This window comes from Pteropus medius, unplaced genomic scaffold (assembly GCF_902729225.1).
Source record: "Pteropus medius unplaced genomic scaffold, Ma_sr-lr_union100, whole genome shotgun sequence".
NCBI classification, from domain to species: domain Eukaryota; kingdom Metazoa; phylum Chordata; class Mammalia; order Chiroptera; family Pteropodidae; genus Pteropus; species Pteropus medius.
In genome coordinates, this window is record NW_024347791.1 from 535779 (window position 1) to 562747 (window position 26969).

Genomic DNA, 26969 nt, shown 5'->3' on the forward strand with positions numbered 1-26969 from the left:
CCATGCTGGGAGGCAAGGGAGAGGCTTACTTGCTGGGGGAGGGGATGAGACCCAGAGAGGGCAGGGGCACCGGCTGGTCACAGCCAGTGAGGAGGGCCAAGGTTTGCCCCCAGGTCTGTGCCACATTAGGGTTTGCGCTGTCCCCTCTCCAGCATGCAGAGTTGCTGGGTGGGCAGCAGCGGACGTGGGAGGCTTGGCCCTGGAGATGCAGGTCTGAGGGGCTCAGGGTAGAGACCTGACAGCAGTGAGAACACACGGCTACGTTCAGCCTCCAGGGGCTGGGACTGTCAGGGAGGGTCCTGGAGGAAGGCGCTGAGCAGTTCTAGCCCGGTCGGATGGACGGTACCCACAGGCAGAGGGCAGGGGTCCACCAAGGGTCCCAGCTGGCCTGGGGAAGCTTTGTCCTCAAGGGGGAGGTGACGTCAGAGAGTGGCTCATCCACGAGCGCCCACTGGTCTTCAGCTCAGAGGGGTAAATAATTGAAGGGCAGGTCACATGAACCTACTCGCGTCACAGGATGCCTTCCCCCTGGGTCTGGTTACGCCCCAGATCGCATTCTGACATCCCTGGCTGGTGAATAATTAAGCCGCCACCTCCTCCTTGGCCGGCCCTCCATCTCCAGGTTCCACTCCGCATCCTCCTTCACCTGCCCGCTGAGCAGTGGGCACCAGAGCGTACCTACCCAAGTGCTCCCAGCCCCACCAGCACCACCAGCCTCCTGATAAGCAACGAGGTGCAGCCCGCTCCATGGCCCCCGAGATGGACCAGTTCTACAGGTCCACCATGGCCATCTACAAGGTGAGCGCATGTGCAGCCCGGGCCTGGGGTGTGAAGGTCGGGCCAGCTCTGGAGGACAGAGGGTGAGCATGGCCGGAGCATGTTCTGGAAGGAAGGCGGGGGGCTAGGCTGGGCTGAGCTGCGGGCAGGGGCGTGGGGGCTCTCTGGAGGCTGGCAGCCACCCCAGCCCCAACCTAAGGTTCCCCAGGGAGGGGTTCGTCCACAGTCACCCAGTGAGTGAGAGGCCTGCTGAGCTGGTACTCAGCAGGAGCCTCCAACTTGCAAACATTGGCGAGGCAGGACAGGGCCCAGCGTGGTGTAGCTGGGAGCAGGCAGCCCCAGGAGCCGCCTGGCCTGAGAGTGAGGAGTATCTGTCTACCTCGCTGTCTCTATTTCTCTGTCTTGCTGTCTCTGCCTCTCTGTCTCTGTCTCTCATCTGTCTCCCTCTCGTTTCTCTCAAACTTCCTGCTTCACTCCAGAGGGGGTGCTGCAGTCTCCCAAGGCATTTATAGAGCACCTACTGTATGCACAGGGCTCTTTCACGTGTAAGCCTTATAGTCGTCCATCTGCGTGGTAGAAAATAATCACCTCCTTTGATAAGAACACTGAGGCCAGAGTTTTAAATAGCAAGGGAAGCAGAGGGGCTGCAGGGATTTGAACCAAGACCCAAGTCCAAGTCCAAGCCCAGGGTCGTTTCCATGACCCAGAGTGCTCTACCGCTGGCCATGGCCTGGAGTGGCCTTGCTCCCGGTGGGTTCTTCTTTGAGGAGGGCAAGATCTGCCCTTGCCCCTGAGGTGACTGTGGGTAGTCCATGTATCCGGCCCAGTGAGGCCTGGACTCAGAGTGAGTTGAGCTGGGGGCTGTGACCGACTGGCAGGCTTCAACCCAGTGAGAAGAGAATCCTGCAGGGGCCTCAGAGGCCATCTCTTAGGGCCCTATTCCAGGGCAGGGTGTCCCTGGCCAGCTCCTGCTCACACATCTATGCTGGCAGGACCTCTCGTCCTGAGAGCGAGGTCCTGCCAGCATAGATGTGTGAGTAGGAGCTGGCCAGGGACACCCTTCAGTTGCATCGTCTTGAGAGCGAGGTCCTACCAGCATAGATGTGTGAGCAGGAGCTGGCCAGGGACACCCTGCCCTGGAATAGGGCCCTAAGAGATGGCCTCTGAGGCCCCTGCAGGATTCTGGGTGATCCCAGTTTTCCAGGTGGGCTCCCCCAGATGCTGGAGGCTTCTCATCAGGGCTGGGGTGCCCTGCTCCTGAGGCCCAGTGACTGGCCTCTGCTCATCATTCCTTCTTCCTCTCCCACTCTCCACCCTCCCTCCTCTTGCCCTGGGGGCCCAGAGCATTATGGAGCAGTTCAACCCCGCCCTGGAGAACCTGGTGTACCTGGGGAATAACTACCTCCGGGCCTTCCACGGTAAGTGCCAGCCACAGACGCCCACCTCCAACCCAGCCCCTCCACACGGACACCATGTACCCCACCCATATTCTCCGTACCCCACCCAGACAGCCACTCACCATCTCTCAGCAACACCTCGTCCACCGGTACTATTGACAGAGGGTTGTGAGCCTTTATATAATGGACAGGCCAGTGTCACACCCCGAACCAAGTGGCACCTCACCCCTCCCTGCCTTTTAGGACTTCATAGTCAAAGCCTGCTTCCCCCACACCAGTGCCCTGAGCCCACCCCTTACCTGCTCCCACCCTGTGCCCTTACACCTGTGCTTTACAACACACCTGCCCACTCCCTCCTTGTGGGCACACACAGGTGCCCGCACCCCCACCCACGACAGACCCACACCAAGGTCCTGCTCAGTACCAAGCCCAACTCTGCAGGCAGAACCCATTCTCTGCTACATCCCCTCTCTCCTCTGGCCAAAGCCACATCTTCTCACACACCACCAGGGCACCCCCTTCCGCTCACATTCGCCCATGCCAGCTCACACAGTGTCCCCTCCTCACACTCCCTCTTGATGGAAGGAGGGGTCTCCAGAAGGCTGGGAGAAGAGTGGGGCTGAGTTGGACCCATTTCTTCTCCTCATGCAGCTCTGTCCGAGGCGGCTGAAGTGTACTTCAGAGCCATCCAGAAGATCGGGGAGCAGGCTCTGCAGAGCTCCACTTCACAGATTCTGGGTGAGGGGCTCCCCCTTCCACTATATCCTCTTAGTGCCACCTGCACCCCAGGCCTCCTTTTGCTGTCCCGGCTCCAGGCTGCTCTGTCTGCCCCCCCCCCATGCCTCCCCCTCAGCCCCGGAACCTGCCTTGCTCCCCATTCTTAGGTCCCAGAGGGATCTCTTTTATAGTCTTGCCCTTTCAGGAAGTCCCCCAAAGACAAAGCCCTTGCAGCTCAGGGCCTAGAGTTCAGACTCTTCTGGAGCCCAAGCCGCTCCCCACCACTCCCTATAGGGCTGGGACAGGTGCTGCCAGAGTCCAGAGCCCTATGCAAATCCCTGGACTTTGGTCCCAAAATCCAGCCTCAGGCAGGTCCTCAGGCAGAGAAGAGGGTGGACGGGGGAGGGAGGGGCAGGCTCCCCCCATCCAAGTTGTTCTCTGTGCCTCCAGGTGAGATCTTGGTGCAGATGTCAGATACCCAGCGGCACTTGAACTCTGACCTGGAGGTGGTGGTGAGTGTTGGTCTGGGGTGAGGGGTGACTCAGGAGAGTGGGATGCATTCTACGAAGGGCAGAGGCTCATCCTCCCATGTCCCTTCTCAGGGAGGATTTCCTGACGCCCTTAGTGACATGACAACAACACCTTTCAGGCACTTGCCAGGCCAGGCTCCGCTGGGCACATTTATCTGTAATGTCTTGCTCCAGCCTCCAGCCACGTGCCATCTCTGTCCCCACTTTACAGAGGAGGAAACTGAGTCTCACAGATCTAGCCATTCACCCGAGATTCCAGAGTGAGTGGAGGAGCCAGGAGAGGGACGAGACCGTTGCCCAGATGCCCCTCCCACCTCTCACCCTGCTCTCCACTCTCCTGGGGAGCAGCCAGTGGTGTGACCTTGTCCCTTCCACGGGAAAAACCCTTCCCCTGCCACCCACAGAACAAACCCAGCCTCCTCAGGGAGGAATCGCAGGTCCTGCTGACCCAGAAGCCCCCGTGTGGCACCCCCCAGTCACAGCCCCGCCACCCGGATGAATAGAACTCCCCAGACACAGCCTGGCGTTCCCACTGTTGGGCTTCTGTCATGCTGTCCTCTCAGCCTAGAAGCCCCCACCCTGCTGTTCAGCGCAGTCACCCCCTCCTCCGCGAGGCCTCCCCGACCCCTTCGCTGGCTTAGTCCCTCTTCCTCCCTCTTGACTCCAACAGATACTTCCATCTGTTCTTAGTACACGGTGGTTAAGGACACAAGCTCTGTCGCCAGAGCACCTGGGTTCAAAGCCCAGCTCCACCAGATCCTGGCTTTGTAACCTCAGATGAGCTCTTTAACCTCTCCGAGGCTCAGTTTACCTGTCTGGGAAATGGAGACCATCCTAATAACTGCCTTGTAGGATTCTTGTGAGGGTGAAGTGAATGCATAAGCAGACACCACGGACCCTGTCTCTACCCCTGCCGAGACTGGGGACTCTGCTGGGACATGATCTGCTCTCCGTAGCTCCCAGGCCTGGGATGGGGACGGGCACCAACCAGGGCTTCACTGAGTGTGGGAGGGGAGAACAGCTTTGAAAAGGAGGTGGGGCTTGGCCATAGGGGGAGGAAGAGAGCGGGCACCCAGGGAGGGCGCCGTGGGCCAAGCGTGTGCATGAGCCTGGCATCTGTCAGGCAGACGTGAGTCAGAGATTGGGAGCAGGGACAAAGTGGGAGAGGTGGGGTGGGCCCCGACGGCGATTATCACAACTAATTGTGATAATCCATGGTTCTCAAACACATGCATAGGGAACCCTGAAAGTCAGGGTACTTTTGGGGAGATACCATTAAATACTCCTTGGTTTGGTTCTCATGTCAAAATGGAGAAGAACTTTACCAGCAGAAAGCGTGCACCCACCGACACAAGGTAAGAGCGTCCCTCTGGGCCCGTCTCTCAGACACTCTAAGGTGTGGCACCTCTCGGGGCTTGGGCAGGAAGTCGTGGAGCCTGCTCTTGCTGGCAGCCTGGGACTTCCTGTCCTTGCTTTTGATGGCTCTCCTTGTCACCTGTGGCACTCCTGGGCTGGACAAGAACAAGTGTCACCCAGGCCCACTCTGTAAGGAGAGCTGCCATCTCTGGGCACCAATGTCTTGGCTGTGACAGCCAGGCAGGGACCTCGGCCAGAACCATACTGGGCTGAGCACACCAGAGGCCACCTCCCCCTCGGGCTCATTCATGTGACGACTATTTGCTGCTATGTGCCAGGCACTGTTGTAGGCACTGGGAGTCCAGCTGACAAAAATCCCTACCGTCCCCAAGAGGGGAACCAGACCAAAGCCAAGACAAGTAAGCGAGTACAAGTGTGACAGGCGAGATGCAAAATAGGCCATGAGAAAAACAGAGCAAGGGAAGGGGACAGGACGTGCTGGAGGGGCACGCGTTTTACCAGATGCTCGAGGAAAACATCACTAGACAGGTGACATCAAGAAAAGCCTGAAGGAGGGGAAGAGCGAGCCAGGGAGACACAGGCCATGGCGTTCCGGGCAGAGGGAGCAGCATGTGGGAGGGCTTGAGGAGGCCACACGGCTGGAGTGGAGGCTGCAGTGGAGGCGGCGAGGGCAAGTGTGGCGCGGGGGACCAGCCATCGACTTTCCTCCGGCGAAGGGGGCAGCAGTACAGGGTGTCGAGGAAAGGAATCACAGGATCTGACTTAGGTTTGGACTTCTCATTATAACCTAAAATGCAAATACTGAAAATCTCACGGAACAAATTAGACCTTAATGAATCGTGATAAGGCAAACCCATCCTTGAACCTACCGCCCGGGTCAAGATCTTTGCAGCCTCCCCAGAAGCCCCTCCAGGTGCCCCCATCAAAATCACAGCGCCTCCTCCCTCCAAAAGTGACCACTGGTGCGACACTTCCTTGTGTTTCTTCGTAGTTGATCACCCAAGTATAGATCCCTAGACACTAGAGTCTGATCTCGCTCTATTTTCCAATATGTATTTGAGTCTCTTAATCTACCGATTCTCCTTCCAGCCTTTTCTTTTTCTTACATCTTGTCTGTTGCTTGCCCTAGGGCCTTTTGACTGAGTTTTCCTGGTTGGGAGGTTGCTGATCGCACACTCTTGGTGCAGTTCAGCTCGTCCCTCCATCCTCTGGATCCAGAGGCCTAATCAGACTCAGGTTCCATTCCCTGGGTGAGACTAGAGGGGCTGCTGGGTTCTTCCACGAGGAGGCCTGTCGCATCTGCTGCCGTGGAGGCTCAGTGTGTCCAGATGCATTCACACATTGGGAGCTGTGAAATACTGCTATTCCTGTGCCTTTGCACTTACTAACTGGACTATTTCGAGAAAAGCTGCCTCTCCTTATCTGCTGTTTGTTACCCAGTGGCACGTTTCATACGGGGAAGGCAGAAGAAAGGCTCACGCACTCATTTTCCTTACCCCGTCATCTTCTGAAGGTGACCAATTGGCTTCATTTCTTTTTCAAACTAGCATCGTTATTGGAATGTTTTAGTATCCTCAGTATCATAGATTTAAACATACTTCATGTGTTTCAATCTTTTGCAATTCTTGTCTTTCTTTACAGTTGAAAATGCCCCCTCTTTGGCTAGTAGAAGCCTCTTCAGTCCGGCTCGAGTCCTTTTGGAACGACCCTAGTAGTTTGGACGGCTTCCCTACTGTCCCGTCTGACAGCATCATCCATTCTCATCTGGTACTTTGCTGCTCTAGACATGGAATCAACCTTTTGTCCATGAAGCCTTGTTTTCATTTTTTGTTTTTAGTGACAAGGGGTATTTTAAGACCATCATCTGGACACTAAAGATATTCATTGATACTGGATCGATCATTGTTTTCAGGCCTTTACAGTGGCCAGTGCTGCATGACATACATACATATGTTTGTATAATACATATGCACTTATATACACATAGATACATACACGGGTACATACGACAGATACATGACTGGACATATTTAAAGGGGACGTATTTCCTGAGTTTATACTGACACTTTCCATTCAGATTCAGCACCGCAGGATTTTTACTTCTCTCCTAGTATTACACTAGCATCTTCTTTTTTCCACATCAGGAACCCTGATTCTCAAAGATAAAGAGAGTAAAATCACCGGAACATCCCATAATGACCCACTCGCTATATCTCTCATCGCACACACACTTGTCTCCGAACAATGAATGACTTGCGAACTCTGCCACCTCCAACATGGTTTCCGACATCGTTGTGCATTTGTTCTCCGCATTCTGTCCCACTTCTAAAGTCATTGCACTATATATGTCTCCCTGGTCAGATGTAGAGCCGTTACTCTCCTGGCCGCGCCCCTTAGCCCTCACTGACCTCCGTTTACAAGTAGCTGCATAGTTAACGTTCACCGCTGAGCTTGGGTCCATGTCTCGCTTGTCGTTTTAGTGTCTGATGCTTGTTCTCTAACAGACCCCACAGGAAGGGCTCATGGGAATGTTTTCTGAGTTCTGACGTGATGATAATAGTTTGTTCTCACATTGGAAAGTCAGTTTCACTGGATATAAATTCCTTAGCTGACTTTCTTTCCCTTTCTCCCTTCCTTCCTTCTTTCCTTCTTTTCTTTCTTTCTGTTTGATTATCTTAAATATGTTTTTTCTAACGTAGAACATTAAACATTGCTATTGAAAAGTATGATTATCTACCTTTTCCATTATAAATCACTTGCTCTTTTGTGTGTGTGTGTGTGTGTGTGTAGATGCCCAATGATTTTTAAATTGATTTCTTTTTCTTAAGTCTAGTAATTTTTCAAGAATATGTCTTGGTATTTGTTGGTCTGGGTCAATATTCTCAGTTATGTCATATACTCTTTTAATATGTAGTTTCAAATCTTTTTTTTAGTTTCAGGAAAAGTCTTGAATTACAGTTTTTGAAATTTTTTTGTTCCTTTTCTTTGCATTTCTTCTTCAGGAATTCCTGTTATCTGTATTTAGGTCTTCATAGCCTATTTTTAATATCTGTCTCTTCCTCTTGGGTATTTTTACATTTTTATTTCTTTTTTCCTCCACTTCTAAATATTATGATTTAATATTTGGAGTGGAAATGGAGCTCATAATAGAAGCCCTCACATAGATATAGACACAAATAGTCATCGAGCTATATAGATACAGATTGATATAGACGTATATGTACATCAGCTTTACTAAGATATAATTCACATACCATAAAATTCACCCTTTCAAAATGTATTATTCAGAGAGTTTTAGCATATTTATGGTTTTAAAATTATCCCCACTATCTAATTTTAGAACATTTTCGTCACTTTCACCCAAAAAATAATCTCTCCATATTTCTGCGTTTCTTTATTTAACTTTTTTCTTTTTCTTTTATATTTTTCTTCAGGTATTCTTTATTGCGTTTATTATTCTTGTATTTCATATAGTTTTGCCTTTATTACTGAACTTCTGTTTTTCTTTTCAAGTTTCTAATTCTTTCCTGAATTTTTCTAATTTATATCTATGTTGTTTCATTCCTGTCTTGTATCATTTTTTTTAATGTCTTTTAGTTCACTTCTAAACCATAGATTACAATTTTCTTCTCCTTCGTGGGCCTTCTGGTGTGGTTTCATGGTAGGAATGTCACTCTGTTCCTTATTTGCTTTTCTCCTAATAACTTTCTATTGGATTTAACTTAAAGGTTTTCTGTTAGTCATTTTTATATGAAATTAGTTTTTATTAAGGTAAAATTTATATACAATAAAATGCCCAATTCTTAAGTGTTGGGTTTGATGAGTTTCGAGGACTGTATACACCATGTAACCATCATGCTAAATAAGATTCGGAACATTTCCATCAGCCTGTGAAGTTTCCTTGTGTCCTTTTTAAGTCAGCCCCACTCCAGAGGCAACCACTTTCTGGTTGCTATCTTTAGAGATTAATTTTGCCTGTATTAATGACTATAATTGTATTAATTACTATAATTAAGTCTAAGAATTTTGTTCTTTTTCAAAATCATTTAGTCCATTCAAGATCCCCTGAATTTCCATATAAATTATAGAATCATCTTGTCAATTTCTCTAAGTAAGCCTGATGGGATTTTGATAAGGACTGCATTCATTTATAAATTAATAATCATCTTAACAATATTGAGTCTTCTGATCCATGAACATGGTATACCTCTCTATTTATTTCTCAGCACCCTGTTGTTGTTATTTTCAATGTAGCAGTCTTGCACACATTTTGATAGATTTATATCTGGGTATTTGATGTTTTTTGAAGTAAATGGCATTTTAAAATTTCATTTCCACTTGTTCATTGTTTGACTAATATTTTAGTAGGGTCACTCTGGCTCCTGTGCTGAGAATAAAATATCGGCAGTGGATGGCAAAAGCAGAATCAGGAAGACCAGTTAGGAAGCTATTGAAATAATCTAGGAGAGGGATGATGTAGCTTGAGAAAGGGTGGCAGCAAGTGGTGTTGAGAAGAACGTAGACTCAATAAGATTTTCTGATGGATTGGATGTCAGTTGCAAAAGAAAAGTCAATGTAACTCCAAGGTTTTAGCCTGACCATTTAAGAAGGTGAAATTGCCATTAGCTGAGGAGGGAAAAATTGAGTGTGGAGCAGTTTGGATGGAGGGGAGAGATCAGGGGCTCAGTTCTGCACATGGTAAATATGAGATGGATATCAGAAAACCAGTTGGAGAGGCAGAAACATCAGTTATATGTATGCGATTAGAGTTTGGAGGGGAGGTCTGTGCTGGACTATACATCTGGAAGTCGTGAGCATATGGATTGCATGAGCTCACTGAGGGAGCGGGTGTAGATAAGGAAGGAAAGAGGCCCAAAGCCTGAGCCCTGGGTCAACTCAACCTTAAAAGGTCAAGGAATAGTGGGAGAATCAGTAAAGGATAGAGATGCAGCAGCCAAGGGACTGCAAGGAAAACCAGGAGAGGGTTCTGGGCTAGAAACTAGGGGAAGAAGGTGTGTCAGGAGGAGAGAGTGTTGAATGACGACGACAAGATAAGGCAGATAAGCCCTGAGAATTGACTTAGCAGTGTGGAGACTTGGTGACTTGGACAAAAACACTGCGTTAGCATGGTGGGGCATAGCCTGACTGGGGGAAATCAAGAGCCAATGAGAGGACAGGAGGTGGGGTCAGCTCACAGAGACAGTTCTGTCAGGGGGATTTTCCTATGTGGATGCACAGATATTTCTTGAATTACTGGAATAACTCAATACATAGAGCTTACAGTGCATGTTTTCAACAGTGGGGCTGCCCTCGGCATCTGTGCTGAGGAGCACACGAGCTCCACTGATGAAGTGTGTGCCCAGGAGAGGGGAGCAGGGGCGGGCGGTCTCTGTCCTGACCTGCTAGGAGTTCCTCAGCCTGCCCTGTGGTTGTGACTTCCTTATTCCAGAAACCACCTGCTGATTATAGGCAGTCCTCTGAACCTCCCACAAGAGCTCAAAGTCCGCTTCACGTATTAACCTCTTCATAGATCCATTTCTTTGAGAGCTTGATGAAGACTTTCCATTGACCCAGTGGTGTCTATGCCCCATCTGATTGGGACATCCTGGGTCTGTGTCCTCTGCCCCACTGGCAGGCTGTGGCAGTGTGAAGAATTACAATCCTGCTTTCTCACACACACGTTTCCGTAGTGTGACTCTCCTCATATGTGACTGGAAGCAGAAGGAGTGACATTGTATGACATGGAAAGTGGCTTGTTCATTAGCGAAGTATCCAGGCAAGAGCAGTGGGGTGGGGGAAACAGAATCAAGGGGGACGAAGAAAGCCCCCAACCTGTCTGCTGTCAGTATTTTAAGGACATTTTAAAAGAGCTCCTGCACCCAGGCCTCCCTGGGGAGAATGCTCCCAGCCCCCCAGAGCTCTCAGCTGCAGGCAGGTGTCACCACTGCCTCCCATACCCACCTTTGTGACAGCCCTGTGTCTTCCCTCATCACCTCAGCAGGCCAGCTCTGCGGTAATTAAGGCGTTGCCAGCATGTCCTGTTGGTTTTGCACATTCGAAATATTTTCTGTGGCCTTCTGTGGGGTTCAAGTTCATCTCCCCAGGCACTGTTCTCCATTTTTATTAGTGCCTGAGTTTTGAGGGTCTGCCCCAGCCCCGCATCGCCGTAAGTGCTGTCTATCCGATGATATTGCAGGACGTGGGGATTTTCAGGAGCACATGTCCTGTGTTCAAGCAGAAATCCCCACTGTCTCTTCAGTGAGGGGCAGGACCAGGAGGAGGGTAAGGCTCTGGAAGGCCCCTGGGGTGCAGGTTGGGGAAGCCTCACATCCTACTGGATCCAGCAGAAAAGGGCCCCCATCGGGCAGAAATGTGGACTCAGGGCAACTCCTAACACTAACAGCCCCTCCTGGCCAACACACACACACACACACACACACACACACACACAGCTCAGGGCGTGGCCCCCTTACAGACCAATAGTTACCGAGACTTCAGAACTTACAATTCAGAACTTTTAATATTTACTGGTTTTTTCCTGCATATTAGAAGGAAATTACCAGCATTTCTTTTCTGGGTGATGCCCTACCCTAAGGCTCAGAGCTCCCGCAGCACAGCTGGGGACCCCCAGGGCAGGAGGCAGGATTCAAGGAAGGTTCTTGAGCAGGTGCTGCCGAGGGCAAAGGCCGCGCAGACAGAAAAGGCTGAGCAGAGGTGGAAGGGGCCTCCTGAGAGTGTCAGTGGGCCGAGAAACGCTCCTCTTTGCTCCCTGTGCAACCTGAACTCAAGAACAGGATGAGTCTGGAAGGATTTAGGTCTGACACCCCAGCAATTCAGAGTGACCCAGGGAACACCGAACGCTGATAGGGCACACAAGGGGGATGTGCCAGGTGACCACTGAGGCCCACAGAATCAAAGCTCATCAGGTTCGTAGGGCCGGACCGCAGAGAGCATCTGGCCACGCCTTTCCTGTTTCAGATAGGGAAACTGAGGCTGAGAGAGGGGCAGCCACTTGTTCAAATTCACGAAGCAAATTGGAGAGAGAACCAGAACTAGCATGTGGTTCTCCTGAGACTGATCCCCATAGTCTTCCCTGGCCTCCTGGTCACTCTGTCACTGGTGGTCAGCTGCCTCCTTCTCACTGTGGCTGGGACCCACCACCCCCACAGCTAAGCCCTTGACAGTTCTGAGCATTTTCATGGGCCCAGCCCTGCCCACAGTACCGAGGACTCAGGGATGGCTCAGACTTTGTGCCCACAGTGCTCGCTGCTCATACAAAGGGGCCAAACAAGGGCCCTGCAAGAAATTCTGTCCTGTGTCTGAAGGGATGGACAGTGAACAAACAAGTGTGTCCACATTCCAGAAACAAAATGATCAAGCAATAGATTCTGCCTGGTCACAGGGAATGGCATCAACAAGGTTCTAAGACCAAGACTAAGAACCAGAAGCTGTTAACACGTTTATCATGTTTTGCATGTTTAATGATTTGATCCTTTCTCCAACCAGGTGCTCTTATTATGCCCATTTCTCTGATGATTGAGCAGGTACCTGGTGTGTTAGGACCACAGCGGGCAATGTACCTGAGTGGGCAGGGCAAGGGATGCTGGGGCCTGGGAACGGTAAGGCAGCCCTGATCACCCCCGCCCTGCACTCCACACAGGTGCAGACATTCCACGGAGACCTGCTGCAGCACATGGAGAAGAACACCAAGCTGGACATGCAGTTCATCAAAGTGAGTCTGGCCACTCACCTCAGCCCCTGCCCGTCACGGGCGAACCAGGTTATACGCGGTCCCAGCTGGGCCCCTGCCCTCGGTCCAGTGTTCTGACCCGCGGGCTGGATGTCTGAAGCTCTTTGACGTGGGGGTCTTCCTCCTCTGTCCACCCCACCCAAGGACAGCCGCCAGCACTACGAGATCGAGTACCGCCACCGAGCCGCCAACCTGGAGAAGTGCATGTCTGAGCTGTGGCGCATGGAGCGGAAGAGGGACAAGAATGCGCGGGAGATGAAGGTGCCGGGGCCGGGGACAAGGCCGGGCCCTGGGGGGCCTGATGCCTCCCCGGCCCTGCCCCTGCCCAGCACCAGCCCAGCTCCAGGAGTGCGGGGAGGTCAGCCGGCCCCCGGCGGGGTGGGCACCCTCCGCACCACCCCTTGCCCTGTCACTTCCTGGCCCTCCCCAGGTGCCCCAGGCCTCCTCCAAAACTCTAGCACCGAGAAAACCTGAGGCCATCAGTCACACTGCTCCTCAACGTGGTCCCGGAAGGCGTGACCCACCAGCATCATCCTCTCGTCCTGCCTCCCGCCCAGCCTTCCCAGTCAGGGATCCCAACCCCCCCCCTACTGCCAGCCCCACCTCCCGGTCCCTGGCCTCTATCCTCGAGACCTTCATCTCCCTTCCTGCCTCTTCTTCTGGCTCCTTTAAATAAGCTCCTATCTCTCTTCAGAATTTTCCCTCTCAAGTAGGGGGTTATTCATCAACTCATTCGCACTATCATTCAAGTAACCTCCCTGGGCCCCATCGCTGAACTGGGTGCTGGGGCAGGCGGATGGCTCAGCAGCCAGCCCTGACTATGAGAAGCACCCAAGCCAGGGGAACACAGAGCCCCAGCTCCTGAGGATGAGAATACCCATGAGAGGGCAGGCCCGGGAGCTGGGATGGGCCGAGTGCTCAGGGGGAGGCTTCCGGGAGGAGGCGGCCGAGTCAAGACGGACAAGGAGGCTTCGGACAGCTGGAGCTTGTGGCGGCTGGGAGGAGGCACCTGCCCCTGCCTCCGGCCAGAACTCCCTTTCCCCGCAGGAGAGCGTGAACCGGCTGCACGCACAGATGCAGGCCTTCGTGTCTGAGAGTCAGAGGGCGGCTGAACTGGAGGAGAAGAGACGCTATCGGTTCCTGGCGGAGAAGCACCTGCTGCTGTCCAATACCTTCCTACAGTTCTTTGGCCGGGTGAGTTGGCGAGCGCAGCTGAGGGGCCCTTTGGGGGACTATGCTCTCCGTGAGTTGGCCACATGCAGGAATGTCCCTCCCTTCCTCCCTTTCCCTTCTTTTCCTTCCTTGCCAGGCATTTATTTCACATCTTTACTCTCTCCATCTGTTTCTTCGTTTACATGTTCCTGTGTTTATTTGTATCATCAGATGTTCACTAATTTATTTATTCATGATTTTGTTTATTAGCGAATTCATTCACTAGTTCCTGCATGGGTTCATTCACGTGTGAACCATTTATTTTCTCATTCCTGCTTGCATAAACTTACCATTCACAAATTCACTAATTTGTAAGTTTATTCAGTTATTGTCTGTTAAATTTATCATATTACTTAAATCTTCTATGTTCTTGCTTTGTTCCGTCTGCTAGACCAGTCAGATTTTTTCATTTCTCATTGATTATCTAATGGGTTTTGTTTTCTGTATTTAGCTGCCATGTTGTTTAGTGCTGTTGGATTTATGAGTATTATACCTTATCTGTAAATATTGCCATTTACGTATTTAAATGCCTCTCATAATCCAGTCTGACGCTTTTAATTCCGCTTTGTCTAAGGTTAATATTGCCCCCTCTACATGCTCCTATCTCTTTAAGCCTGCTTTCTGTTACTAAAATACAGCTCAGGTTTCGATTTTCGGCCAGTTTTACAGTCTATGCCTTCTAACAGAGGAATTCGGTCCGTTCCATTTAACTTAACAACTGATATGCCCGTTTTATTCTTTCTGGATAGCTTGATTTAACTTGATTTAACAAAGTTTTTACTTTGCCATTTTTTTTTCTCTCATTCCTATTCTTGTTATGTTGGCTGAGTTTCTGTACATTCCCCTCCCCCTTTATTCATGTACGAATTCAGCTGTTCTTCTCACCTCTACTCCTGATGACCTCACTTTGTGACCCTCATAACCACATATATTCATTGGTTACCTACTCAGTCCATCGCTCCTTCCAAACCCACGAGATGAGACCTTGAGAAGAGGTATACTAAAACGAGGCTCGTGGGGAGTTTTTGCTCCTTCCCTTCTCCTCCCTGACCCCCAGCTCTTGGTTTTGGTGCAGGACAGGACGATTCCCCTCAGGCGAATCGTCCTTGACAGTTCTTGACGGAGCACAGGAAAGAATTCAAGTGCACACCAGAGTTAGAGACAAAGAAATGTTTATTAGAGAAGGAATAACGCTCCACAAACAGACGCGGTCTCCTCTCAAAGACAGAGAAAATGAGAGAGGCTGAGAGACCCAGGATGTTCAAGGAATTCCGTTTAAATCTGTTTTCCTTTTGAGGTGGGTGTGCAGCGATGAGGGCGTGAGGAAGTAGCAGTTGGTCATGTCAGCGGGACCTTCCCATCGGTTCCCATTGTGGTCTGGTCATGGTCAGCCAAGTTCCCTGCCTAGCAGCACGCAGCAGGCTCTGAATGCGACTTAGTTTACTATTTAGTTCTCATGCCTCTTCCCTATTTCAGTTTTGCCAATAATCTTCAGGACTTTAAATTCCAGATCCTCACTGGTTATTTCTTTGCAGCACGGCCCTTCTACTTCCAGAACCGTTACCTGGGTCACACAATTACCAGTGCACCGTCGTCATCCACTGATCTTTCGCCACACACACGATCAGATACGCGGCTCACCACAATCTCCACTCCTTTTTATTTCCCACTCTCCGGAGGCTTCTGTTTGGATTAATGGGTGTGGCTAGAGAACTTCCAAGAGTGTTTTCTGCAGATACGCCATCTGAATCCTTGCGTATCTGCAAATGCCTCGCTTCACCCTGACTGGCGAGCGGCATATTGGCCAGCTGCCGGACCCCAGAGCTGCAGGCCCTTTCTCTCGTGGTCCAAGATGACGATATTCCCTCGTTTCTAGTGTTCCGTGTCATAGGTGCTAAGCTGGGTACTGGTCTGTCTCCCTTCCTTTTAAGTAACCGGCTCTTTCTCTGCGGATGCTTGGAGATTTTCTTTGTGTCCTTGAGACTCAGGAACTTGTCCTGGCACCACCGATGTGAGTGCTTGTCTGTGCTCCTTCCGTCTGCAGACTCGAATCTTCCTTCAGGTCGGGGGAGTTGTTTTCCATTTTTTTTTTTTTTTTAATTATCATTATCTCTCTGCTAACTTTTTTCTCCTTCTGGGACTCTAACCATTTGGATCTCTACATCTATGACCTTCTCTCTCACCATGTCTATTTTATTTATTCTTGATCCATAGTTTGAGATATTTATAACCTTGACCTGTCAGGCCACTGATTCGGTTCTCAACAGGGCTGTCCTCTCTTTTAGTTCATCTGTTCAATTTCAAATCTTAAAATTGCGCTCTGTCTGGGTAAGAAAGGTCTTTGTTATGCAGCAAGTACTCCTCTCAAGTTCTTGTTAAGTGTGTTATCCCTTCTCCCAGCTTCTGGGTGGTCTGCCTGATTCTCCTCCCTGACCGGTGGGTCCTCTGAGGTGCCTTGTTTTTTTCCCTTTGCCTCTTCCTGGTCCTGTTCCCACTCTGGGTTGAGCTGAACTGCAAGGGCTCAGGCAATGATGCTGACAAATGTGGGGGGGGCGGGTGGAGCAATCTCTACCCCAGTGGCACCCCACCGTGCCCAGGATCTTCCTGTTCAAGCATGAGCTCTCACTCAGCCTCGAGGACGGGGATTAATTTAGCCTACTCAGTGGAGAACCACCGCAGACAGGGCTGCGTGGCTGAGAGTAGGGGCTGGGCCCTGCTCTCCACGCTGAACACGCTGGTGCAGACTGTGTTTGCCTAGAGAGAGGAGCATCTTTTTCTTCGCATAGTGAAGTCATTCTCTCACCAGGCTCTATCCATCCCAAGGGGACATCTGTCTCTAAATTATGAAGAGGTACCTTATGGGCTAGCAGCAGCACAAGCCTGTGAAACCCTGGAATTCAAGAAAGCCAGGAGCCCCTCTCAGGCCACATTCGAGAGGGACACTCAACATCGTCCTGCCCAAGTGTCTCTATGGGCTGCGCCGCTCAGGCCCTCGAGTCTTAGTCCTCGCCTGGCCTCTCAGTTGCAGGTCCTCAGGCTCCTGCCAGCCCAGCAGTGGGCAAACTTGTATTCTGCTCTCTTCTGGAAAAGTCCGACAGGGGCCAAAGCCTCATAATTGCCTTCCTGGCATGGGGAATTGCCCTCCTGGCATGGGGACTTGCCTGCCTGCCTGCCTGGCCTGGCCTAGCTTTTGACCCCTCCAGAGAGAAGGGGCTGATGGAATCTGTAGGAGGAGGGGCCAGGGACATTGGGACACTATTTTCCCACCATTCCCTCGTAAATTGATGACTTTTCCCTGCATTTTTCCAATGGCAATTGTTCATTCATTCAACTAATTTAACAAATATTTTTTGAACCCAGATAATGTGTCACGCACGCTCTGGCTCTATTTTGTGTCCGAGAGAGTATGCAGGTCCCAGACCCACCCAGCCAGCCAGCCAGCCTCCCTGATGCCAGAAACAGAGGCTATCCTGCCCCTCCCCCACCTCACTGCCCTTTGCATTACTTTGGAATTCTTTGTTTTCTGATTTCGTTTTTATTTTGATTTCTTTGTATTTTTGTTCCGTTTCCCAACCACTGTGCACTGGCTGTAAACTCTAGCAAATGGTTTCATTTCTCTGAGCCTCATTTTCTTATCTGAAAAAGGAGGAAATACCCCTCACCTCACAAGGTTAATATAATCAGTGGAATCCAGTTCCCCTGCCCCTGCACTCATCCCTTCAAAGATAAAAACAAAAGCCACCATTTAGGAGGCCCGTCTGCTTGCATCAGCTGCCCCCAACAGCCAGCAGCCTGACTCCTGCCTTCCCACCTCAGGGTCCTTCCCTCCCTGAGTCTCAGTATCTGGAGCCTGGGGCCCCCTGGTGTCGAGCAGAGGTGGACGACCTGGCTGGATGCAGTGGCTGATCTCTGGCTCCAGGTGACATTCTCCCACTCAGGGCTCAAGCTCAGGGCTTGGCCATCTCCTGCCTCTCCTCTCTCCCAGAGCGATCCTCCAGGGAGGACTTAATTATTGTTCCTCTAGATAGTTTTATCAAGATATAATTCGCAAACCATGCAATCCCCCCATTTAAAGTGTGCGAGTCAATGGTTTATTCAGAGTATATTCAGAGTTGTGCATCCATCGCTACGAGCGAGCTTAGAGCGTGTTCGTTACTCCTAAAAAAACACAGTACCTCTTAGAGGTCATACTCCAATCCTCTCGTCCTTCCCTCTACCCCAGCCAACCATCTATCTTTCTGTCTCTATAAATTTGCCACTTCCGGACATTTCATATGAACGGCATCATACAATATGTGGTCTTTGTGACTGGCTTCTCTCACTGAGCTTCACGTTTTTTAAGGTTCATCCATGTGTCGGTACATCATTTCTTTTTATTGCCAAATACTATTTCATTGCCTGGATAGACCACATTTTCTTTATGCATTCATTAATTGATGGACAACTGGGTTGTTTCTACTTTTTGGTTATTATGAATACTACTGCTATGAATACTTTTGTAATTGTTTCTGTGTTGACATGTTTCCATTTCTCATGGATACTTAGGAGTGGAATGGCTAGGTCATATGGTGGTGACTCCGTTTACTGTTTGAAGACCTTCCAGACTCTTCCAAAGTGGCTGCGGCCATTTTACCTGCCCTCCATCAGTGTGCGAGGTTTCCAATTTCAGCACTTGTTATTGTCTGCTTTCTGATTGCAGCCAACCTGGTGGGTGTTTGATTGAAGTGCGGTTTTGATTTGCATTTCCCTGATGGTAAAGATGCTGAACATCCTTTCATGTGTTTATTGGCCATTTCTATACCTTCTTTGGAAGCAAACTCCCCTCTGCCTGTGTCTTGAACAGTTAACCTCCAACATTAAGAAGAGAGCTGACCCCTCCATTGGGCTGCCTCCTGCTGGGTGATCTCCCTCAGGAGGGGGATTGAATGAGCCCAACTTCCCCTAGGTATGGGGACTGGGTAGCATGTCTTCTGACCCAGCTGGGCTTTAGGACATATAAGATCTGACTCCTAAGATAGTTAAGTGTAAATATTTACCTGTTATTATGTCTACAAGCAGAACGCATGAGATTTAGAACAAGAGTTAAAGAATTACAGCTGCCTGGCCCAGTAAGGTCTCCTCCATCCCCGAGAACTAGTCCCGCCTAGTCCAAGTCTAGTCAATAACATGCCCTTCTACCTCTCCCTCAGCTTTGCCGAGTGTGTTGCATTTGGTGAGTCCAAGGATGTAGGCTTGGTCGTACCAGTTCACACTTCCATCAGCAATGGATGTGAGCAAACATTTTGATCTTTGCTAATCAGAAAGGTAAAAAAAGGCATCTCAGTGTAGTTTTACTTGGTATTTGTCTCCTAAGTGAGACGGATATCTTTTCATGTTTCAGGGCCATTTGATTTCCTTTACTGTAACATCAGCATTTTTTCCTCCACGTTTCTTATTTGTAGGAGATCTCCACATGTTCCTGAAATGAGCCCTTTCTTGGCAAATATTTTCCCAGTTTGCCATTTATCAGTTGACTTTGCTTATTGCACATTTTGCCATATTAAAAAGTTATTTTTATTTAGTAACATTTATCAGTCTTTTCTTTTATAGCTTGTGGGGTTTGTATCATAGTTAGAATGGCTTTTCCACTGCACAAATGTGTTTAAAATTCCCTCGTGGTCTCCTTTATGGTTTTGAAAGCCTATGGTGTTTCTTCACCACCACTGGCTAAACTGCCTGGAGGCAGGGCTGAGGGAAGCCAATGAAGTCGAATGCCATCCAGGCTGGGACTCGGTCCTGGGGCCATTACCCCCTGGACCCCCTTGCACCCCTGCAGTTGCTTTCCACTAAATGTTCTCAAACTGGGGAGAAAAAAAAAACCTTTCAAAAATATGGTATGCAGAACCTAAAGGTCTCGCTTTGCTTTCTGCCTCTGAAACAAGCTCACAAAGACCTTCTTTGGAGTATTGTCTTTGTTCTGTTTTGCTAATTATTTATGCAAGACAACAAAGAGGGTGTCCACCTAGTGACCAACTGGATGAGTTGCTCCTGTGACATGAGGCTCTGAGCCTTTCTGTTTTGCTGCCTGAGATCACTGAGGTTTTTCAGCAGCTGGGCCAGCGAGAAGGGAGAAATCATTGAAAGCTGCAGTCACAGGAAGCTTTCTCAAGACAGACCAGTCATTAACTGCTCTGACCCTCAGCAACTTCTATGAAATGGAGATAACAATTGTACCTACCTTCCAGGGCTATTGTGAGAATCAAATAAAATAATGCAGGTAAAGCCTTTAACCCTGGGCCTGGCACAGAGTAAATGCTCAAGAAAGAGAAGCTTTTATTATTGTTAAGGTATAATCTTGAGGTTGGCCTTGGGGGAGAGATGCTTGAATAGAAAAGAGAGAGAATTTTATAACTGGAGTGTACAGTGTTTTGATCATACCTGGGATTTAACTCATAGAGGTGACTGATGACACAGAGAGGTCAATGTCATTGAAAGATGTTTTATTACATATCACAGTTCCCAAAAGAAGGGGTCATGCTGTGCCATGCAGGGCCATATAGGGAAGCAGCAGGGGTTAGTCAAGAGGCAGAAGGAGCGAGGGAAAAGCATGGCCCAGACCTTGATTATGGCTTCCGCAGAAGGAATGGGCATAGCAGGATAGGCAAGTTTAATCAAGTTTAGGATTGGCTAGTTTGAGTAATTTCAGTGGGCTGTGGGCTATATGTGTGGTATCTAGTTATCTGGTACCTGGCTCTGGTGTGATTTAAGGCAAAGGCAATATTGGCTTGATGGGTGAGTTAAAGAAAGAGGTTGGGGACATGAGTTTGCATTGGTTGGTCTGCATATAAAAGGTGTGCTCAAGGGCAAGTTGTTTACTATAACTGGAAATTATCTAGCCCTGGAAGGGGCCAACTCTCCAGGATTTGCAAGACCTGGAGATGTCAAAGCAACATAAAATACAGAACATTAAAAACATGATTAATATGCACAGCAGGTCTAACATTCAAAGCCCACCCACTCCAAGTCGTTATGGAATACATGGTCAGATGCTGAGTTTCCTGTCTTTCAAAGTATCCAAGCAGTTAGATACCCATGTATTGGGGATACTTGAAAAGAGATGCTTATGTAAACTATAGGAATGCACTGGGAAAACCATATTTGAAAGGCCTCTTCTAGAACACTACTCAAACTGGCTAAAACAGAAAAGGTATTTACTACTTAGTTACTGGATAGTTCAGGGTTTCAGATATAGCTGGATCCAGGAACAGACGAGATATCATCAGAAATTTGCCATTGTCTGTTTCTTAGTTGTAGTTTCCTGTGTTGGCTTCATTCCACCTATTTAGCAAACCCCATGAGGTGAAAGAATATATTTTTCCAGATTGATCCAGGGTGAGTACTGGGATTGGATTCTTTGGTCACAGTTTTTGGGTAAATGCCATCCCTGAGTCCATCACTGTAGCCAGGAGGATGGAGCAACCTGAGTGGCCAGCCTGGATTCTACTCCTACCCCTGTATGGGGCAGTGGGAAAACTCTGCCCAAAGTGCACAGGCAGAAAGGGGCAGGGCGAGGTCTTCAAGGAGATCTGAGGGGCTTTTGACAAAAGAGAGGGAGGGCTGGACGACGGTGGACAAACCCAAGGTGACACCATCGATCTTTAGCTCCTAACAGCTACAATATTTGTTCATCCTCAGCTTGCAGGGCCCAAGTCCCCAGGTCTAGGGCGCCACTTTTGAGCCCCCAGGATTCTCGGGGCTGGTCAGATCTGGCTAACCCCTGTGTCCCCACCTCGCCAGGCCCGGGGGATGCTCCAGAACCGCGTGCTGCTGTGGAAGGAGCAGTCGGAAGCCAGCCGCAGCCCGTCGCGTGCCCACTCCCCAGGCCTGCTGGGCCCAGTGCTGGGGCCGCCCTACCCCTCGGGCCGCCTGACACCCACCCGCCTGGACATGGTGAGGCCCTGGGTGCCCCCGCCGCCATTCGCGCCGCCACTCGCGCCCCCACCGCTATTCGCGCCCCCGCCGCCGCCCCCGCGACCCTCCGCAGGACCCTGGGGCCTGAGGCCCTCCGCCTGGAGCCTCCTCCCCCCCAGGGTACCACTCACACAGCACCCCCAGCTGGCCTTTCCCGGCCCCGGCGCGGCTCCTTGCCCCCTGGTGGTTCGGCCGCAGGACCGAGAACCCTTACTCGGACGTCTGGGACTGGGGGTGGGGGCTGGACTAGGGCGCCTCGGCCCCGCCCCTCCCCGCCCCACCCTCCCCTGCCCGTCTCCCCTCGCAGCCCCAGAGGCCTCTGGGAGAGTTCAGCTCCCCCCGCAGCCGGCACGGCTCCGGCTCCTACGGCCCCGAGCCCAACGAGGCGAGGTCCGCATCCCAGCTGGAGCCAGACCGCCGGTCCCTGCCCCTGACGCCGTCTGCCTGTGAGTGCCCCCGGCGCCCGGAGAGCAGAGGGTGGGCTGGGGACACAGGATGGGGACCCAGGGCCCGGGAAGAGGAACGGGGGTTGCGCTGCAGCAGGAGGGATCGAGGGTAGACGCGAGGGAGAACTTCCCGCCCACGTGCCTCTGCGCTCTCCCGCCCCTGCAGCCTCGCTCTACACCAGCAGCACCCAGCGCTCGCGCTCCAACTCCTTCGGCGAGCGTCCGGGCAGCGCAGGTGGCGGGGGCGGCGGCGGCGGGGGCGCCTGGAGGGTCCGCGCCCTCGTCTCCCACTCGGAGGGCGCCAACCACACGCTGCTGCGCTTTTCTGCGGGAGACGTCGTGGAGGTGCTAGTGCCGGAGGCCCAGAACGGCTGGCTCTATGGCAAGCTGGAGGGGTCATCCACGTGAGTGAGAGCCTGGGGGCGCAGGGAGGGTTGGAAGGAGGACCCGGGAGGCCTGGACTCGAGCTGCAACTGAGACTTCCCGGACAGAGGCTTCTTCTGCCCCGCCCACTGGGACCTTGGACAGCTCTTCCCTTTTCCCATCTCCCCTCCACTCCCGGCTCAGTTTTCTCATCCGTTTAGTGGGGGTAGGAAGAGCCTCCTTACCAAGTTCAGGGTGGTGGCGCTTGAGAGGGTGGTAGAGAATGGAGAATGGGAAGGCCCTCTCACTAGCGTGGAACGTTAGAGGAACCTTATTGCCGGAGCACCTACTGTGCACCCGACACCGCCAGAGAGGGGCAGCTTCCTCTCTGTATGCTGACGGTCAGCCAGAGCTCTGGTGGAGGGATGCTCAGGGAGGTGGGCCGCCCTCCTGCTGGGCACAGAAACAGTGCTGAGACCTTGCAGGCTGAGCGAGCGCTCCTCTTTGCAGTCATGCACAGTGGAAATCTTTAAAGAACCTAAACTAGGGCTTTTTGACACCTTGAGTGGCAGGCGGGGATGGGGAAGTACATTGTGGTCACCAGCAAGCCTGGAGGAGAGCAGGGGTTGGAGGGCAGAAAGGGATTGTGTACGGATCACTCCAGCTGGAGAAAAGGGGAGGAGGTGGGAGCTTACCGGAGCCAGCAGTGCCCCCCACAGGGCTTTATGGGCAGGAGACTTGTGTGGCCCACTCCCACTCCTGCTAAGGAAAAGGAATGAAGGAGAACAGTAATGAGGGCACGAGTGAATGAACACATAGACAGAGGAGTCAGCAGGTGCATGAGAGGGTGGCATGCGAGTTAGTGGATGGTGGTCAGGAGGAGGATGGATAAGGGGGTGGTCCTCTGGGCAGGTGGATGCATGCTCGTGTGAGTGGATGGGTAGATGGCTGGATAGGTGGGGGCGGCAGGCAGGTGGGCAAGTGGCGATGGACGGATTAGTGGATACACAGTGGGTTAGTGGCCCATGGGTGGTTGCCCACATGAATCAGGGATGGGTATGTGGACAGACGCATAGGTGATGTGTGGACAGGATGATGCAGTTAGGCACAGAGGTGTATAGACAGGTAGATGAGATGGCAGGTGACTACATGGATCAGGAATGGAAGGATGGGCCTGGGGGTAGACAGGTGACTAAGCACACAAATGGCAGAAACACCTGCTTTGCAGACCCACGTCAGAGGGCAGCAAGGTGCCACCCTGAAAGTCCCTGCAGTAGGTGTGTACCAGACTTCCTGGGGACCTGATGATCAAACCTTCTGGGTGGGTGTTCTCAAACCTTGTTCCAGGGACATCATTCCTTCTGTGACTCACAGGTTAGGGAAAATGATGGCAAGTTTTACTATCAGTAGGCACTTTATGGTGAAAACAGAAATAAAAATACTGCAATGGTTTTATTCTGTCAGTTTGAGTCAAAATAGTTTCCAATTACCTTTATGTGAGAATGTAATTGATTGGGCTGTGGGGTCTAAAGTGACTTTATGGAGGACGTTTTCCCGGGTGTTCTGCAAGAATCTGATGGCTTCTGTGGACTCTGAAAAGGCTAAGTAACATCAATCACAGTGTGTCCCCTCAGCCCTGGCTGCTCTTGAGGTGCAGGAATGAGCGTCCACCTGGGCAAAGACTCCCGGAGCAGGGTCCTGGGGTCACCAGAACCAGAGGGCAGCAACTGGGCTGAAGAGCAAAGAGCACTGGGTTGGGAGTCAGTCATCCTGGGCTCAGGCCCCCTTCCTCTGGGCTCCTACAGTTGCACATAGTGTCCTCCCCACTCCCAACCTGGTCCCCTTCTCTGTCACCCTTGTCAACATCTGTTCGGGTGTCTGTCTCCCTGCCAGGCTGGGCGTCTCTGGGGAGCAGGACCGCCTGGCCCTCTGGGCCTTCGCGTGGTGGGCGCTCGGTGAGCAGGGAATGACGTGGTCACCGTATGTCCTTGGACACACTGCTTTCCTTCTCAGATCTCCACTTTCTCCTTTTAAGGTGCTCCAGCCCCTGGTGAGACATGAGGCTGGACGGGTGGTCTTGAGTGCCGAGAAAGACCTCCTGCAAGGGATTAAATGAGTTACTCTCGGCGAAGCCCCTGGAGCGAGGCCGGCCCCCGCAGGGCCAGTGACTGTGTTCCTCTTAGAAGTGGTATTTGACCACTTCTCTGCTTCCGCCCCACAGGAGTGGCTGGTTCCCCGAGGCCTACGTGAAGCCTTTGGAGGATGTGCCCATGAACCCCATGAATGCCTTGAACCCGGTGGCCTCCATGAACTCCATGAACGCCTTGAACCCAGTGACCTCCATGAACCCCATGAGCCCTATGAATGAGCTACCTTCCAGGTACCTGGGTGGTCAGAGGTGGGGCAGCGGTGGGGACTCCGGTGGGGGGTGGCACCACCCACCTGAGGGGGGCATCTATGAGTTGCAGTCCTGAGTGGGCCCAGCCCCCTTTAGCCTCTGGAGAAAAGGCGCCCCATCTCTCTACCTGTGAAGGTCATTGTTTCCATCCCTCTGCCTTCAAGCCCAGTCTCCTCTCACTTGGGTGCAGGGGAGGAGGCTGCGGGCTGCTCAGAGACCCCGCAGATGGGGTTGGTGCATCAGGGCTTGACCCCTAGACACCTCTCCTCCCCTCCTGTCTCTGGATTCAGGTCCTACCCACTCCGGGGCAGCCACAGCCTGGATAACCTCCTGGACCGGCCAGGCAACTCCACAGCATCCTCAGAGTACTGGGACGGCCAGTCCCGCTCTCGAACCCCGAGCCGGGTGCCAAGCCATACCCCCAGCCCTGCACCTACGCCCTTGCCTGGCAGCCGCCGAGGTAGCATGGGCAGCATGGGAGTGCCCAGTGATGTCAAGGTGAGCCCCCTCCCCCAAGCTTGTCCTCAACTCTGGGGTCGTCCAGTGGGCAGGGAGGCCAGGGACCAGGTAACCCTCTCTGCTTTGCCACTGTGTCTGGCAGTGGACCCTCGCACCCCAGCCTCAGTCTGCCCAGCCCTGCAGGGAAGGGTGGGGGAAGCACTCATTTCAGGCACTGGACCCCTAGGTGTCCTGCTGGGAGCACTGGAAAAGGCCAGTCCTCCCTGCCTCCTCAGGGGAGGCCAGACCAGGGTCCTGGGTCAGAGCCTGGCAGGGGCAGCCTGGGAGGGCAGGGGAGACACCTCCCATGGGGTCACGTCTGGGGGTGGTGCCGAGCCCTGGAGATGGTACGCTGGCCCAGAGGCTTCTTAAGTCTGAAACCCATAGAATCCTGGGCTTCAGAACACCAGGGCTGCATTTCCCATAAACCTAACACCGCAGAGGCCTCTGGTCCAGTCCTCTGCCCTTCTAGAAGAAGGAGAAGGGACAGGGGCTTGCTTGTTCCTTACTCCGCAAACCCAGCCCTTCCTCCACTCCCACTGCAGAAACTTATGTCCTGGGAGCAGCACCCCCCAGAGCTCTTCCCCCGGTGAGTCCTTGAGCAGGGGTCGGAGGGGACTGGGCTCAGCGGAGGGCTGTGGGGGAAACAAGGTGGGGTGAGTGGAGGTGACCCAGTCGGGGCAGAAGTAAGGGTGGATGCCTGGCTCAGGTGTCCAGCCGTCTTCTCTGGACTGACAGACAGACAGACAGACAGCTGGGGACCCAGGCCTCTCTCACCCCAGCCTCTCTCCACAGGGGCACAAACCCCTTTGCCACCGTGAAGCTGCGTCCTACTGTTACCAATGACCGTTCAGCGCCTCACATCCGCTGAGGCGCCTTCCTCCATCAGGGGTCTGAGGTCGCCACCCCCGCCCCCACCTGCCCAGGGGCTGCCCAGAGCTGGCGGCAGCAGAAGCGGCAGTGGATCCAAGAAGCCTGGGCCCTGGTACTGGGGTGGCTGCCCTTCCCCAAACCGCGCCTCCAGCCTGAGCAGCTCAAAGCCACTGGCCTGCAGTCTGGGGCCTTCAAAATCACACAGGCGGAATTGGGGAACAGAACCATTCCTTCCCTTCCAGGGGCCCCAGGTCTCTCCCTGGGGCGGCTACCTCATGCCCCCAACCCTTTTCCTCTTTCTCCGCCTCGGTGGGGTGGAGCCCCTTGCATACCCCCTCCCCTGCCCCGCACATGTCTCCCTGTTGAACTTTCGTAAACAGTGAGAAATAAAGCAATGGGACATGGCAGCGGGTCTGGTGGTGTCTGGTTTGGGCGACCAAGCAGCAGGTGGGGATGGAGACCTCCCATTGGAGAGGAGTCCAGGAGCCTGCAGGTCCCTGGCACTCGCCTGGGAGGCCTCGCTCACTCCCAGCCCCTCACATCCTTCATCTTAAGCAAGTCTTCAGGACCCCCTAAACCCTTCAAGCTTGATCCCCTCATGTCCAGCCCTCATTTCTGCTGTGGGTTACCCAAGAAATAGCCCCTTCTCCAGAGGAGGCGGGTGGCAGTGGTCAAGGTCCG

General features: G+C 52.1%; 1 protein-coding gene across 1 annotated transcript; it reads left to right on the forward strand.

The window, feature by feature from the left end:
* Positions 1 to 611: 611 nt before the first annotated feature.
* Positions 612 to 26695, forward strand: BAIAP2L2 (BAR/IMD domain containing adaptor protein 2 like 2). The gene is made up of 14 exons (XM_039877704.1): positions 612 to 798; positions 2120 to 2195; positions 2826 to 2912; positions 3342 to 3403; positions 12459 to 12530; positions 12693 to 12809; positions 13596 to 13742; positions 21537 to 21689; positions 22018 to 22156; positions 22323 to 22560; positions 24741 to 24899; positions 25208 to 25415; positions 25961 to 26004; positions 26211 to 26695. The coding sequence occupies exons 1-14, from the start codon at positions 748 to 750 to the stop codon at positions 26284 to 26286; spliced, it is 1629 nt and encodes a 542-aa protein (XP_039733638.1). The 5' UTR covers positions 612 to 747; the 3' UTR covers positions 26287 to 26695.
* The last annotated feature ends 274 nt before the right edge of the window (positions 26696 to 26969 follow it).

Coding starts and splice junctions, on each gene's coding strand:
- BAIAP2L2 (XM_039877704.1), top strand. CDS start 748: ATGGCCCCCGAGATGGACCAGTTCTACAGGTCCACCATGGCCATCTAC. Junction 799..2,119: donor CCACCATGGCCATCTACAAG/GTGAGCGCATGT, acceptor CTGGGGGCCCAG/AGCATTATGGAGCAGTTCAA. Junction 22,157..22,322: donor GCCCCTGACGCCGTCTGCCT/GTGAGTGCCCCC, acceptor CCGCCCCTGCAG/CCTCGCTCTACACCAGCAGC.